Raw genomic sequence first — 17,094 nt, 5'->3', positions numbered from 1 at the left:
GGAGGAAGGTGAGTGACCTTCCACTCACGTCCTAGCTGATTGGAACACCACATTTTCACTGCAGTGGTCCCTATCAGCTCCACTGAGCAACCGGGAAGGTTTTACTTTAGTTTTAGACGTGGCATTCAACTTTGAATGCCGCATCTAAATTGTTAATAGCGCGCGGACTGACCCAATATGACACGCGGTCACCGCGTTATATCGCGGGAGCCGTCCACGGACGTAAGTATACGTCCGTGGACGTTAAGGGGTTAAAATGGTCCTCTTTTGACCCCAATAAAACTTTTTTTCACATAAGGGGCTGTATGAGGGCCTACTTTTTGCTCCATAATCTTTATTATTTATCAGTACTATTTTTGTTTTGGTGAGACTTTTTGATCATTTTTAAAGTTTTTTTTTTTTTTTCTGGTATATGAAGAGACCAAAGATCAGCAGTTCTAGACTTTGGTATTTTTTTTAAGGTTTACACCATTCACTGCATGATTTCATTGGGGGACATTTATCAATGTTGGTGTAAGGTAGAATGGATTTTGCGCCAGTTTACTTGGTGTATTGTTTGCACAGTTGCTCAAAATTTGCCAAAAAAGGTGCACAGGACTTGATAAATCTTGCGCAATTATAGAAACCAGTGAGCTGCAGAGATTGGTTTAAGTTTTGTGCTCTAGCATAGACACTTTTGTACGTGTCCTATTAGGTGGTGTAGTTTTCGTGCAAAAAAAGTAGGCTTTGCGCAAAAAAACACTTCTAAATTGAATTTTCGCTAATAAGAAATACAGCTCCACTGCAAAAAGTGGTGTACGGTGCCCCAAACAGTAGACAACTTTAAAAGATGTTCTACATTCAGAACATTGAAGTGGTGTAAAGCCAATGATAAATATATTCAAATATATATAATATATTTTAATAGTTTAAATATTTCCACATGGAGTGATACCAGATATTTTTTGGGAGATGATTTTAATTTTTTTTTTTTTTTTAAACAGTAAAATTTTATTGAAGGTTTTCCAATGAAAAAGGTACAAAAGTACAAATAATATGCTCACATATGAAGGCATGTGTCTGTGACAAACACACTGGGTAGGGTGAGAATCACGTGTATCAATAACAGAAAGGAAGAACAACTTTGAGTATACTCAATAAAAGCTCCCTATTACGGGTAGTACGGGACTACCCTTGTAGGTTCGTGACTGAGTAGGTTTGAAGGAGCATTATATAGAGGGGGCAAAAGGAAAGGAGAAAGGAGTGGGAGAAGGATGGACACAGGGAAGGAGGGGAGGACAAGAAAGAACAGGGAACAAGGGGATAGAAGAGAAAAGGCTTACCTCTCGACAGGGTGCACAGGCTAAGACTCTCCAGCATGACGTGTCGACTTCAGGTCGCCGTTAGATAGTGTAAGGGAGGAGGGCGTGAACACCTCTCAGGTCGGAGTGGGACATGGGGGGTCTGGGGATTCCAGATTGATAGATCTATATTCAGGGGAGGACATGAAAGAGATCCAGAGGCCCCAGATCAGGTGGTGTTTGTCCATTGATCGTCTGGAATCCGCTATTAGTTCCTCCATCCTATGGAGATGGGAGAGTTCCCGTAGCCACGATGAGAAAGCGGGAGGGGAAGTGGATTTCCACAGCCTGGGGATGACCGTCCTAGCTGCTAGTAACATAAATCTAGCTAGATGAGCGGGCCATTTTGGGAGAAGGGGGGGAAGGACGGATAGTAACAAGGGTCCCGGGTCCATATCCAATCTTATGGATGTCAATCTATGGATTACATCCAACACTTGGGTCCAAAAGGAGCAAAGCTTAGGACACCTCAGCCACACATGGGTCATGGTGCCTCCTGATTCCCCACATCTCCAGCATACGTCGGGGTTCCCCGGGAAGAGCTTGGATAACAGAGCCGGGACCCGATACCATCTGGTTAGGATTTTGAAGTTGGTTTCTTGAGCCCTACAGGAGGTGGATACTTTGTGGCAGTAGTGTAGGGCCCTCTTCCATTCCTCGTCTGAGAATTCCGTCATCAGCTCTCGCTCCCAGCCTCTCCTGTATGGCAGAGGATCTCTACAGAGTTCATCGAGGATAAGGGAGTAGATACAGCTAATCGGGCGGGATGGTCGAGAGCTAGATGAGCACAACTTCTCGAACGGGAGCAGGGAGCGGTGGAGCTGTAACGTATGTCGATGTTTCAAGTAAAAGTGTCTCAGTTGGGTGTACTGAAAGGATTGCAGAAAAGTGGGGGGTGTATCACCTAGTATATCTTCCAAGGGTCTCAAAGCGTCATGAGTCAGGAGAGTGAGGAAGGAGGGCGAGGAATGTTTCGCCAGGCCCAGGAATGAAGAAGTGGAGGAGGTAGCGGGGAATAGCGGGTTGTCGAACACCGGGGTCAATGGGCCATCTGGGGTGAACAATCGAGATGTAGACAAATATGTGTATCGTGTCTGAGCCATCGTGGCCAATACTGGGGGTATTTCGGATAGGGTAGAGGAGAAACGTGGTGTGGAGGGGCGCCACATGAACGTTTTAGGGTCTAGAGAGCAGGAGTCACGCTCCAGAGATATCCAGAGTTTGACTGGTGATGGGGCGTGGCAGTCGAGTACCCTAGTGAGGACTGAGGCCAGGTGGTAAGCAATACAGTCCGGAAGGCCTAAGCCCCCCTCAGACTTGCGTCTAGACAGTATTTTGCGGGCCAGTCTCGGGCGTCTATGAATCCACACAAAGCCAGTTAGGAGCGCAGTAAGTCCCCCAAAAAAGGACCTGGGCAAAAGAGCCGGCACAGTAGAGAATAAATAGAGCAATCGGGGGAGAATGTTCATTTTCAGAACGTTAATTCTGCCCAGCCAGGAGAAGTCCCTGCGCTCCCACCTAGCCAAGTCGGATCTCAATAGTTGTAGTAGAGGTGGGTAATTAAGTGTATAAGTGTCGGCTAAGCTAGAGGGGACCTGTATTCCCAGGTATGTGATCGATCTATAGCACCATTTAAAAGGGAAGGAAGAGCAGAGTTGGGCTATTACATGGGCGGGAAGGGTGATATTAAGGGCTTCACTCTTAGACGGATTTATCTTGTAGTTACTGTATTGTGAATATGTGCGTATGGTGGAGAGAAGCGAGGGAAGGGTAGTGATAGGGGAAGAGAGGAAAAGCAAAATGTCGTCCGCAAAAGCCGAGCATTTGTAATGGTACGAGGTGGTCTGGAAGCCCTTAATATTGTCGTTATCCCGGATCGCGTTGAGTAGGTGCTCCATGCAAAGCACGTAGAGGGTCGGGGATAGGGGACAGCCTTGTCTCGTACCATTACGAATGTGAAACGGAGAAGATAACTGACCGTTGACGCGGACCTGTGCCTGGGGGTTGGAGTAGAGTGCCATGATTCGAGCCTTCATCACAGGACCAAGACCTATTTGGGACAAAGTAGCATCCAAGAAGTTCCAGTCCACCCGATCAAAGGCTTTCTCGGCATCTAGGGACAGTAGAAAGAGAGGGCTAGCATGTTTATGAGCATAGTAGATGGTGGAGAAAGCTCTCAAGGTGTTGTCCCTAGCCTCCCTTCCGCGAATGAACCCGACTTGATCTGGGTGGACAAGAGACTCCATATGAGTCGCCAGTCTGTTAGCCATTAATTTCGCAAAAAGCTTGGTGTCTACATTCAAAAGTGAGATGGGACGATAATTCTGGCAAAGAGTATGGTCTTTACCCTCTTTAGGGATCACTGTGATGAAGGCTCTCAAAAAGGAGGGAGGTATTGGTGTAGAATCAGGAATGGAGTTAAAGGCCGTGAGGAGTGTATGTGACAGTTCTGTCCGGAGAGACTTATAAAACCTGGCTGTGTATCCATCTGGGCCCGGAGACTTGCCCGCTGGTAGGCCAGATATCGCCAGGTCTAGTTCCTCCAGGGAGAACGGGGATTCAAGGGAGGAAATGGTGTCTGGTGAGAGAGTGGGTAAGGCCGTGGAGTGGATATACTGTTGCAGTGATGTATGTGCAGGGGGGGAGGGGGGTGTAGTGGTAGGTCTAGGCAAATTATATAAGTCCGAGTAGTATTGTCTAAAGGCAGATAAGATGTCTGGTGTCAGGTGAGAGAGTTTATCAGAAGAGTTTTTAATGGAGGGGACAAAAAGTGAGGACCTTTTCTCCCTTAAAGCCCTCGCTAAGAGCTTACCTGACTTGTTGCCCCATTCATAAAAGAATCGACCCGTTATTTGCTTATAATATCTATGCTTTGAGTTCAGTACTGACAGGAGTTCTTGGCGGACTCGGATCAAGTCTCTGAATGTCTGTTCTTGTAGAGTGCGTTTATGTAAGGTTTCTAGCGTAGCTAGTTCGGCGTAAAGAGAGGTAAGTTTAGTCGAGTTCTCTCTCTTTAGCCGAGCCCCATGCCTGACTAGTACGCCGCGTAGAACACATTTTAGGGCTTCCCATTTAATAAGCGGTGGAGAATCATCATTCGCATGGTCAGCCTGAAAGTTAGCAATTGAGAGTTTGAGCTCTTGGGAACACAATGTGTCCAGCAAGAGAGTCTCGTTCAGGCGCCAGGTAGCATGGGGCTTGGAAAGAGAGGGTAACTGGAATGAAAAGAATGTAGGTGCATGGTCAGAGAAGGTTATAGAACCAATAGAGGCTGAAGTGACCTGGGGTAGTAAGTGGTGTGAGCAAAAAGTATAATCAATACGACTATAAGTTTGTCGTGGGTGGGAGAAAAAGGTGAAGTCACGGCCTTGCGGGTGTCGGGTACGCCATATATCGCTAAGTTGCAAGGAGTGAAGCTTTTTGCGGATGGCGCGTAGGTGTCGATAGGACAGGTATGAGTGACCCGTGGAAGTGTCGGCTAGCGGACTCAGGGGGATGTTAAAATCTCCGCAGAGGATGATATGTCCAACTGCAAAGGATGATAGGGTGTCAAGCGTAGAGCACAGAAAGGAAGCTTGGCCCTGATTGGGGGCATATATGGAGGCTATGGTGAACTTTTGATCTGAAATCTCACAATTGACAAATAGATAACGTGCGTTGGGATCGCTCACAGTGTCTAGGATTTTAATGGGTAGAGATTTATGGAATGCTAAAGCAACCCCTTTAGTTTTCGCCTCTGGGTTAACACTGTTAATCCAGGTTGAGTAGTATCTGCAGGCAAACCGTGGTACATGTCCCTCCATAAAGTGTGTCTCCTGCAAAGCCAGGACATGGGTCCTCTGTTTATGGAGGGAGTACAAGATCTGGCTACGTTTTTCTGGGGTGTTCAGCCCTTTGACATTAAATGAGGCTACCTTAATGCCGACCGCCATGTGAATTAGGGAAAGTAATGAGCAGTCTTACCGCCACGCTAGGAGTCCGCCCATGCAACCACTGTCCGAGGTGTCGATGAAATTCACGAGGTGTACCTAGAAGAGAAAGAAAAGGGAAAAAAGGGAAAAGGGGGAAAAGGGGGAAAGTTAGGGAAGAGAAGAACAGCAGCAACCTAAAGGAGATAGCTACATAGGGGCTCACAGCAGTGGTCATAAGGACCATAAACAAGGTCAGCACCAGTCTGACCGTGTCCCTAATGGGGGTTGAGTGGAAGGGACGCCAAAAAGGAAGCAAAACTGTCATCAACATAAAGTAACAGTGACAGTGGGGGAATTAAAGGACTCTCTACTAGAGCCAAGATGAAATCAGATGGTAGCTCCCTCCGGGGGTCCGGAGGAAGAGCTCTACAAGGTAAGGGCTGTCATTAAACAGGGGTGGCAGTAGCCATCCGTGAAAACAGTGGGCAGGGTGACATATAAGAAAAAGCTATGAAAGAGCAACACTCCAACTATGTTAGGGCAGTTAACGCATGAATCACAAACATAAATGCATGTAACAGTGTCCCAAGGACTCAGAGGGGACCCGGCCGGGTCAATATCCGGTTCCAGTGGAACTGATCATAGGAGCTGTCCATGGGTAAATCGAAGAAGGAGTCAAGGCACATTAAACGCTCCAAGGTCCATGGGATCAGGAAGTCAGGTTTTGCGTTTCAGTCTTTGCGGAAGGGGAGTAAATGGGGTAGTGTCCATGTTCAGTGGTGAAGATCTTCCATCTCGGTTGGGTCTAGAGCAAGCCGGGTAGGAGGTTAAGTAGAACAACTCCCAATCTGGAAGGGTAATCTGAGGGAGTTTGAAAGTGGACAAAAATTGCGGAAGGTCTCTGGGGGAACGCAGAGTAGCAGTGGTGGAACCGTGTCTGGCGATTAGTGAGAAAGGAAACCCCCATCTGTAAAGTATACGGGCATTTTGCAGAGTGTTCAGGAGGGGTTTGAGTGAGGCCCTGAGGCGTAGGGTGCGGATGGAGAGGTCCGGGTAGAGTTGGATTGGAGTTCCATTGTAAGTCAGGTGTTTAAGGTCTCTTGCTTTTCTCATGACCGCATCTTTGGTGGTGTAATGATGTACCCTGCAGATCACATCTCGGGGTTTGGACGGGTCTGGATTTTTCGCCTTCAGCGCTCTGTGGGCTCTGTCTAGTTCAATAGGATTATCGGCAGGTTTTTGCAGCACTTCATTAAAGATCCGTTGAACCACTCCCTGCAGTTCTTGGGTGGACACAGATTCTGGGAGACCTTTGATTCGGACATTGTTGCGACGATTGCGATTGTCCACATCGTCTAAATGCTCAACCATGGTTGCTTGTGAGGAGTAGAGTGCTGCAGTAGCCGATTGAAGCTCCTTGATGTCAGCGAGTATTGTAGTATGAGAAATCTCTAGGTCCTGGACTTTGTTAGTCAGGCAAGTAACCTCTGCTTGTACCGGTTCCAGGTCTTTCTGCCAAGCGGATTTTAGGTCCGCAGCCAGCGAGAGCATGTCCATCTTTGTGGGTAATAGAGCCAGCAGTGCCTGAAGTTCCGGGTGATTTTTCAGAGTGTGTATCGCCATTTCTGGCGTCGGGAGTACGGGCTCCACAGGTGAGTGGGAGGAGGTCAAGTCTGCTTTCAAGACGGGTGGAGATGAGGCCGCAGGGGACCCAGCGTGGCGACTTGGGCGATGTTCCCTCTGATGCGTTTCCTCTGAAGAAGAGCATTCTGTGTGAGCACGAAGCGATGAAGTACTCCTTTGGGGGGTCCGGAATAACTTTTTTTTAGCTGGAGGACTAGCGCCCCAATATTCTGGGGGGCTGTCACCTTCTGTGGAGCCTCCACTAGAGGCTGAGGTGCCAGAGTCCGTATAGATTTGGGCAGAAAGTTCAGGTAGAGGGGAGGCAGCTGGAGTTGGAGGTGGCGAAGATCCAGACACCAAGGGGTTAATACCGTGTGTAGACGGTGACTGACCAGGCTGTTTGAGGGGAAGTTGGGCCGACTGCCTCTGTATTAATGCCGGAGAGTCCTCCCTGACTGCAGGCAACTTCAGTACATCCACCTCCTCTAGCGTGTGGCGAGTAGGCTCAGCAGCCGGTGTCATAGGGGTCCCATCAGCCTGTGTGTCAGCGGTGCTCCGCTTGTGCTGTTGCGGCAGGGGAGAGGGAACAGCTGAGGCCGAGCGGTCCGCCATCTTCTGAGAAGCAGCGCTCTGCGTGGGGTTCCCAGTAACAGGTGGGTGTTCAAGTTTAGGGGATGACTCACTTGCCGTTCCCTGAGGAGGAGATCTTGTTTGTTCCCGGCCGGTGCGTGCAGCCGAGGGTTCCGGCATCATTGTCGGGACTGCGAGGCCTCCGTCAGATATGCCTGCTGGGGAAGCGGGGAGTAATGGCGCCGGCAGCTGCGAGCGGGACAGCGGCTCCCGTTTGTCCGGGCTCTCTCCGGTCTGTCGGGGTTGGAAAAACGCCTTAATGGTGGTCACCGCGGTGAGGGAGTGTTGCTGTGCCAGCTGCTTGCGTTTCTGCTTGTGTTTGTTGCCCATAACCGTCCTTTTCAGCCCTTAGGATCAGTGGCTCTGTAGGAGCTCTAGTGCAAAGCAGCCATCTTCCTGCGTGCCCAAGCCACGCCCCCGATTTTAATTTTTGTTAGATTCACATTAATTGAAATTTTTTATTTTACATTGTCTCTATTTTTTGTGCCCTCAAGGGATTATTACAAGCAATATTTTGATTGCAAACACTGTTCAGTACTGTGCAATAGCATAGCATTGATCACTGCTATCAGCTGATCATGTCAGTCAGATCACTCCCCCCGAACCCATCGACACTTTGCACTTTTATATGCCACAACTGATTTTTGTTGCAACATCCAAAGCGTTAATGCTGGACATCAGCGTTATCACCTATGCTTGGCATTAGCGGTAGGTCCTGGCTGCTAATAGCAGCTCTTTATCACTGAATTTGAAGCAGGCACACGTCATCGGTACATCGAAGTTAAACATGGCATTATTCTTTTGGCCTTAGAAGTGGCTAATTGACATTGCATACTGTTCTATAGTTTATGAACCCCATGTACTCTATGGGGGAGATATATCAAAACCTGCGCTGAGGAAATGTTACCCACAGCAACCAATCAGATGATTTATTTTATTAATCAGAGGCCATGTTATAAATGAAAGCTTGAACTTTTTTTTCACATTTTATAATGTTACGACCTTGTGCTTTAAAAAAATAAAAATCCTTATGTCCCCATTAATCTACACTCAATACTCCATAATGTAGATGTGGTAAATTCTGATTATTAAACAGGATTTGTAAAGGTACAATCATCTATATAAGGTCCCTCAGCTGGCAATGCATATCAGAGCAATAAACAAGCCATAAGGTACAAAGAACATAGCTCAGAGACAGGATTATGTGGAGGCACGCGTTTGGGAAAGTTCCCAAACAGCAGATTAGCCTCCATAATACTTAAATAGAAGAAGACTGGACAAACCAGGCCTCAGTAATAGACACATAGATTTCTGTTTCTACTAGACTGAAGAAACAGACTACACATGAGACACATAGGGGGACATTTACTAATCTAGTCTATTCTGGGTATGCTTATAGACCAGCGTATGTGGTAGTCTCCTGTCTATTGTGCTCCTAATTTATCGAAGGTCTCACAGCCCTTGATAAATTCTGTGCTCAGACTTCAGGGTCTACAGCTTAAACTGCATTTAGACCTGCTCCAACATGGTCTGACATTTCAGAGTATTTTGGGAAGATGCGACTTGTCGCACAAAAGTCGCACTTGATAAATTCAGCACCAATGCATTTTCCAATGCATTTCCGTCTAAAATAGACTTGCATGCATCATGTTCTAAAAATCCTCTACAGCTAAAGTCGCAGAAAAGTCGCACATATTTAGACTGCGACTTTCTCTGCGACAAATTTAGACAGGAAAAACCAGTCTAAATCCTTTTATAAGAGAAAAACAAAACAACGTAGTGTCAAGGCGATAACAGGTGCTCAACCCCAAGTGCAATTGTGCACTCATACAATGGGTTAGAGGACCCGCACCTATGGATAAAAGTGGGGTTTAAATCCTGTGGTAAATATATACAATGATATTAGCTAATCCTCAAAACTGATGTAAAAATGAGACATTAGCCAGTATATCCTTATATGAAGGACATACCTGAGCCCGCACACCACGCCAAGGTTTCTCATGTGATGCGGGACCTAACCACTAACCTTTTTTGCCTGGCCAAATGCATAGAACCAGGAACCAGATATACAGCAGCCTAAGGTCCAACTTGCTGACTGCTCCCCAGTCGCCACCAGTGTGAACTCAGCACACATACAATGGGAGGGGGGAGACAGTCTACAAGCCCCACCCTTGCTGGTCTAGATATAACAGGCCTCACAGGTGAAACCCCCAACGCTACCCAATAAGATAAAAGGGTGCATTGGTATAAGCCTTAAAAGACGCTTGCCGGCTTATATTTGCATGGACATGGCTATAGCAGGAAACTCAACCCCAAGTGCAATTGTGCACCTTCGCTGGGGTGGAGGCCCTGCACTTGTCAACCGTTGCTAAGGGCGATGTCCCAAGCAAAAATTGCATACAATGGAGAATGCCTGCAGACGGTCACAAGTACCACAATCACATCCTGACACCTGATAAACGTTTATATGGATGCGAACAACATGACTGACTTTAAACAGAAAAACAAAACAACGTAGTCTCAAGGTGATAACAGGTGCTCAACCCCAAGTGCAATTGTGCACTCATGCAATGGGGTAGAGGACCCGCACCTATGGACAAAAGTGGGGTTTCAATCCTGTGGTAAATATATACAATGATATTAGCTAATCCTCAAAACTGATGTAAAAATGAGACATTAGCCAGTATATCCTTATATGAAGGACATACCTGAGCCCGCACACCACGCCAAGGTTTCTCATGTGATGCGGGACCTAACCACTAACCTTTTTTGCCTGGCCAGATGCATAGAACCAGGAACCAGATATACAGCAGCCTAAGGTCCAACTTGCTGACTGCTCCCCAGTCGCCTCCAGTGTGAACTCAGCACACATACAATGGGAGGGGGGAGACAGTCTACAAGCCCCACCCTTGCTGGTCTAGATATAACAGGCCTCACAGGTGAAACCCCCAACACTACCCAATAAGATAAAAGGGTGCATTGGTGTAAGCCTTAAAAGACTCTTGCCGGCTTATATTTGCATGGACATGGCTATAGCAGGAAACTCAACCCCAAGTGCAATTGTGCACCTTCGCTGGGGTGGAGGCCCTGCACTTGTCAACCGTTGCTAAGGGCGATGTCCCCAGCAAAAATTGCATACAATGGAGAATGCCTGCAGACGGTCACAAGTACCACAATCACATCCTGACACCTGATAAACGTTTATATGGATGCAAACAACATGACTGACTTTAAACAGAAAAACAAAACAACGTAGTCTCAAGGTCATAACAGGTGCTAGACCCCAAGTGCAATTGTGCACTCATACAATGGGGTAGAGGACCCGCACCTATGGACAAAAGTGGGATTTCAATCCTGTGGTAAATATATACAATGATATTAGCTAATCCTCAAGACTGATGTAAAAATGAGACATTAGCCAGTATATCCTTATATGAAGGACATATCTGAGCCCGCACACCACGCCAAGGTTTCTCATGTGATGCGGGACCTAACCACTAACCTTTTTTGCCTGGCCAGATGCATAGAACCAGGAACCAGATATACAGCAGCCTAAGGTCCAACTTGCTGACTGCTCCCCAGTCGCCTCCAGTGTGAACTCAGCACACATACAATGGGAGGGGGGAGACAGTCTACAAGCCCCACCCTTGCTGGTCTAGATATAACAGGCCTCACAGGTGAAACCCCCAACACTACCCAATAAGATAAAAGGGTGCATTGGTGTAAGCCTTAAAAGACTCTTGCCGGCTTATATTTGCATGGACATGGCTATAGCAGGAAACTCAACCCCAAGTGCAATTGTGCACCTTCACTGGGGTGGAGGCCCTGCACTTGTCAACCGTTGCTAAGGGCGATGTCCCCAGCAAAAATTGCATACAATGGAGAATGCCTGCAGACGGTCACAAGTACCACAATCACATCCTGACACCTGATAAACGTTTATATGGATGCAAACAACATGACTGACTTTAAACAGAAAAACAAAACAACGTAGTCTCAAGGTGATAACAGGTGCTCAACCCCAAGTGCAATTGTGCACTCATACAATGGGGTAGAGGACCTGCACCTATGGACAAAAGTGGGGTTTCAATCCTGTGGTAAATATATACAATGATATTAGCTAATCCTCAAAACTGATGTAAAAATGAGACATTAGCCAGTATATCCTTATATGAAGGACATACCTGAGCCCGCACACCACGCCAAGGTTTCTCATGTGATGCGGGACCTAACCACTAACCTTTTTTGCCTGGCCAGATGCATAGAACCAGGAACCAGATATACAGCAGCCTAAGGTCCAACTTGCTGACTGCTCCCCAGTCGCCTCCAGTGTGAACTCAGCACACATACAATGGGAGGGGGGAGACAGTCTACAAGCCCCACCCTTGCTGGTCTAGATATAACAGGCCTCACAGGTGAAACCCCCAACGCTACCCAATAAGATAAAAGGGTGCATTGGTATAAGCCTTAAAAGACGCTTGCCGGCTTATATTTGTATGGACATGGCTATAGCAGGAAACTCAACCCCAAGTGCAATTGTGCACCTTCGCTGGGGTGGAGGCCCTGCACTTGTCAACCGTTGCTAAGGGCGATGTCCCCAGCAAAAATTGCATACAATGGAGAATGCCTGGAGACGGTCACAAGTACCACAATCAAATCCTGACACCTGATAAACGTGTATATGGATGCGAACAACATGACTGACTTTAAACAGAAAAACAAAACAACGTAGTCTAGAGGTGAGACTATCCTTTGATAAATCTCCCCCATAGTTTGTAACTAAGACTGTTTGGGAGCTGTAAATACAATGATCCAGATTTATTATTACCAGTGCAACATAATTTTAACACAATTTTCAACAAAAAACTAACTTACAGTACATGATTTGGACCACATTTGCCATGAGTTTTAAGCACTGTTTTGGCCCTTTTCGATGTTCCCAGAAAAGGGGCTTGTACTTGGAATGTGACATTGGTAATTTAGGTGTGGCTTAAAGCTGTACTCCGGTGGAAAAACTTTTTTTTTTTTTTTTATCAACTGGTGCCAGAAAATTAAATAGATTTGTAAATGACTTCTATTTAAATATTGTAATCCTTCCAGTACTTATCAGCTACTGTATGCTCCACAGGAAGTTCTTTTCTTTTTTATTTATTTATAGTCTGACCACAGTGCTCTCTGCTGACACCTCTGTCCATGTCAGGAACTGTCCAGAAAACTATAAAAAGATGGAAGAGTGCTCCATAGCGTGAAACCGCCAATAGGTAGACCAGCAATGTAATACCCTGGACAGTTCCTGACATGGGCAGAGGTGTCAGCAGAGAGCACTGTGGTCAGACAGAAAATAAATTAAAAAAGAAAAGAACTTCCTGTGGAGCATACAGCAGCTGATATTTACTGGAAGGATTAAGATGTTTAAATCAAAGTAATTTACACATCTGCTTAACTTTCTGGCACCAGTTGATTTAAAAAGATTTTTTTTCCAGCTGAGTACCCCTTAAAGATACAACATCATGGGCCAAAGACTAATAGTTTATCTAAACTGGGACTAGACAGTCTACGCATACACCAGGTTTATCAAACATCCTGAGACACTGTGATAAGTCTGTCACATTCTTAAAGGAGTAGTCCAGCTAAAGAAGTTCTGTTAAAATTCTAGTTAGGGAGGAGGTTGGTAGAAAAAAGAATGCTCTCTTTTCATTTCCACATCATTGCCAGTATAACAGAGCTTCACTGCATTACTGCCCAGCACTTCCAGGTTGGGTGATGTGACATCACACACCCACTCATCCATTCAGCAGCCACTATTTGGCTGAGCAGGTCTGTGACATCACATACCCAAACACGACAGTGCCAGAAAGCGGGCATTTTTTTTTTTTTTTAACGAACCCCCACCTTTAATGAATTCTGTTCTACAATGCTGTTTTTATTTTCTTTCTAGAACCCCCCTCAAGTTCCCAAGAAATAGGTATTTTACTATTTGCTTGATTTTCTTCTCTTTTTCCTAAATAGTTAGATTGGTGTGAACTTCTCATGTCTAAAGGGGGTGTGAATATTGGGCTCAGGGGATGTGAATTTTAGGCTCAGGAGGTATGAATACGAGTGTGAGGGGATGTGAATATAAGGCATCAGGGTCACACTGCCTTCAGCCTTGTATTCTCACTATACAATACAGTAACTAATTTCCATAGTTATTGCTGATATTATTGTAAGATGTAATTTCCATTGATTTCTTCAACAGTTTGTAGCTTTTGAAATTACCGATTAATTTTAACTTCATTATCGCTGCAGCAGACTTACCAGACATGCAAATTGTTTTTACCAATTAGAGCTTTTGCCACCTTTGCATCACAGTTTTATTTTATATTATGAGCAAACTATTTGTTTACTTAACTACTTGTTTTCCAAATGAATGACAAAAAAAACAAGAAGCCCTACCGCAGAACTGTAAGACTTTTATTGGTAATATTTGTGTGTTTTATCCAAATAATGTCTCGAACTACTGCTGGACACTAAAATCTGAAATAAATTCATACAGCACAAAAAAAATACAGTATTTTGGAAAATCTCTTTTCATACAATCCACTAAATTCATCTTTTTATGTCTACGTTTTTTAAAGGTCAGCATAAAACACTGGGAAGCAAGGTTTCAAAGGTGCACAGCTTAAAGCTAGATTCAACATTGTGGAGCAATGAACTTGTGGAGGTATAGTACAATAATAATACTTTACATTTGTTGTCATTAATGTAAATATAGTAGATTTTTTTTATTAACTTAGTGGGACTCCATATCACAGTCCTCAGTCTAAGCTTTATCACCACAGTAATGTAGAGGTGCTAAGACTTGAAACCAGCAACACATATAATAAATGATTTCATTATGTTTGGGTTTGTTCGTGTTTTCTTTTGGTAGCTTTTCATTGTTCTGGGAAATGAAAAAGTTAATAGCTTCTGGGAAGCAAGTCTTTTGCCTGAAAACATGCTTTGTGTGACCTCCACTATTAATCAGAGAAGATTATTTGTCGCACAAAAATACAAAGAAGGAAGATTTAAAAAGATGCTTTCTCCAAGCCCGACTCCTCAGCAACTAAATGAGGTGTGTAAGTATCACAAAGTATATATGTTATTTTTCACCAGTGATTTAATAATGAAAATGAACAGAGTCCCGCTGACTGGCAATGCTTAAAAGAATGGCAAGGCTGCACACAGTACATTAAGAAATGAGCATTCACATTTCAATACTTAGAGAAAAAAAGAAAAAAAGAAATGGTAAATAAAAAAGTTGGGTAAATAAAATTCAGAACCACTATCACTTGTGTCTATTGCATAAGAACTATGGTTTAAAGGGGTACTCCCATGGAAAACTTTTTTTTTCTTTTTTAAATCAACTGGTGCCAGAAAGTTAAACAGATTTGTAAATCACTTCTATTAAAAACTCTTAATCCTTTCAGTACTTTTTAGAAGCTGTATACTAAAGAGAAATCCAAAAAAGAAATGCATTTCCTCTGATGTCATGACCACAGTGCTCTCTGCTGACCTCTGCTGTCCATTTTAGGAACTGTCCAAGGCAGAGGAAAATCCCCATAGCAAACATATGCTGCTCTGGACAGTTCCTAAAATGGACAGCAGAGGTCAGCAGAGAGAAAAGTGGTCATGACATCAGAGGAAATGCATTTCTTTATTGGATTTCTCTTTAGTATACAGCCGATAAAAAGTACTGGAAGGATTAAGATTTTTTAATAGAAGTGATTTACAAATCTGTTTAACTTTCTGGCACCAGTTAGCATTTGTTGATGTTTATTTAATTTTATTTTTATTCTTATTTGTCTGCCATTTTTTTTTTCAACAATTATACCTAAAAAGGTCATAAAACATATTTAGGGATATTATTACATATTATTTTTTTCTTTCACTACATATTTTCTCTGTAAAGAAAAAATGCAGGTTGCACAAAAGAAAACATCCCCCGATTGTGTGTTAGTGGTGACAATAAGGTTGTGTTAAACCCATTGGCCATGATTTACTAAAAGCAAAGTGAAGTTTTCTTTGTGGGTTTTAATCCCTACAATTTTTTTCCACGGTATTTACTAAGGTTTCCCTACATTTTGCACTTTTGCCTACGTTTTGCTTTTTTTTTTTTTTTTATTACATATGCTATGATCTGTGGGGTTTTCCTCAGCTCAAATCCACCACATTTTCTGTGGAAACCTTAATAAATATGTTTTGAGTTTTTGTGAAAATGTCGGGGACACACCCCTTTTCCAGACAGACACGCCTCCTTTTCCAGATGGACATACCCCTTTTTCAGGTTTCCTCAGTAAAACATTTTTTTTTTAATCAATTCTACCACAAATTCTGGTGCAGACAGAATTTCTGGCACAAAGCGCCAGAATGTGTTGCACAACCCGACAAAACAGGTCGGGTTTACAATAGTAAATCAGGGCCATTGCCCAGCACACCAACAACCCCAAATCACAAAGAGAAGGAGAATTATTAACATACATAAACAATACAGTTTAATCTTAACCCAAGAAAGAAGGGCAGGAAAGGGGCCCAGCTTCACATAGAGGGGGCATGCTGGGGGTGTGCCCTCCTCATATATGGCTTTAGGCCCAACAGCAGGTTTAAATTTGTGCTATGGGTGCATTGGCAGCCACAGAACTCCTGGATTTACTGAGAGGTGTGCGCCTCTTAGAAAATGCATCTTAGTGGAAATGGGCGGAGATTTATGTAAATTTGGTGTAGGAAAATGCTGCATCAGTTAAAATGATGTTTCATGGAATGTTCATAAAATATTGATGGTGGATGTGTTCTTTCTTAAAAAGGACCTGTGGCCAACCCACCAAAATTTTGATTTTGCTGTTATTAAATATCTTAGGATACCCCGATCAAACCACCTTTTTACAATTTTTAGATACACCCTACTGTTCCTGAAATATGAGGGTTAGCCATTTGTCTAACATTTCAGGGAATCTTAACTTTAATAATAAGAGTGAATATTGGTAATGTGCAGAATTATTCAGTTTGGGGGTGTAAGTGTTGTACATTAAGGGGTGTGCATGCCTTATACATACGCCCTGACTGTATAGTCCCGCCCATCACCTGTTACTTTCATTATAAAAATTATATTCACTCCCATCTGACTCCCTGTATTGTCAGACAAACTATAAACACTAATTTATTGGGAATGGAAGGGCGTATCAATAAACTGTGTGTGTGGTCTGGGCACCCTAAGCTATCAGATTTACATTGTATCTAAACTCAATTGATTCAGTAATATATTGCATGAGTTGACCAGATTTTCACAACAACATGTTTATGGACCACAAAAGTTAGTTTAACAGAAAGCACTACATTTGGGATTTATAAATCAATTTGTAAATCAATCACAGGACTAATATTTTTCAATTGTATTTTTTTTTGTTTTAAGAAATTATAAACCTCCATAACTAATGTAAAGGTAAAGGCAGACACAGCATGTGTCATAGTTTATGTAATGGACATCTATGGCAGATTGACATATTGATAAATGCTAAAACCATAGTATTCCTTTTTTGTAACTGGATTTAAAGGACATCTGCAGTGCTGGGCAA

At 44.0% G+C, this 17,094-nt stretch overlaps 1 protein-coding gene across 5 annotated transcripts in view; it reads left to right on the top strand.

Annotated features, from left to right (window-relative positions):
* ARAP2 (ArfGAP with RhoGAP domain, ankyrin repeat and PH domain 2) overlaps positions 1–17,094 on the top strand; it is a 416,250-nt gene that overhangs the window by 160,279 nt on the left and 238,877 nt on the right. For all 5 annotated transcript variants that reach the window (XM_056556214.1, XM_056556235.1, XM_056556204.1 and 2 more), the window contains 2 exons: positions 14,122–14,207; positions 14,415–14,597. In XM_056556214.1, the coding sequence (XP_056412189.1) occupies positions 14,122–14,207; positions 14,415–14,597 (269 nt within the window). The remainder of the gene's footprint in view (positions 1–14,121; positions 14,208–14,414; positions 14,598–17,094) is intronic.

The sequence above is a fragment of the Hyla sarda genome, chromosome 1 (assembly GCF_029499605.1).
Source record: "Hyla sarda isolate aHylSar1 chromosome 1, aHylSar1.hap1, whole genome shotgun sequence".
In the NCBI taxonomy this organism is placed as follows: domain Eukaryota; kingdom Metazoa; phylum Chordata; class Amphibia; order Anura; family Hylidae; genus Hyla; species Hyla sarda.
The sequence above is the reverse complement of the archived record's forward strand: the minus strand, read 5'-3'. Positions and strand labels throughout refer to the sequence as shown.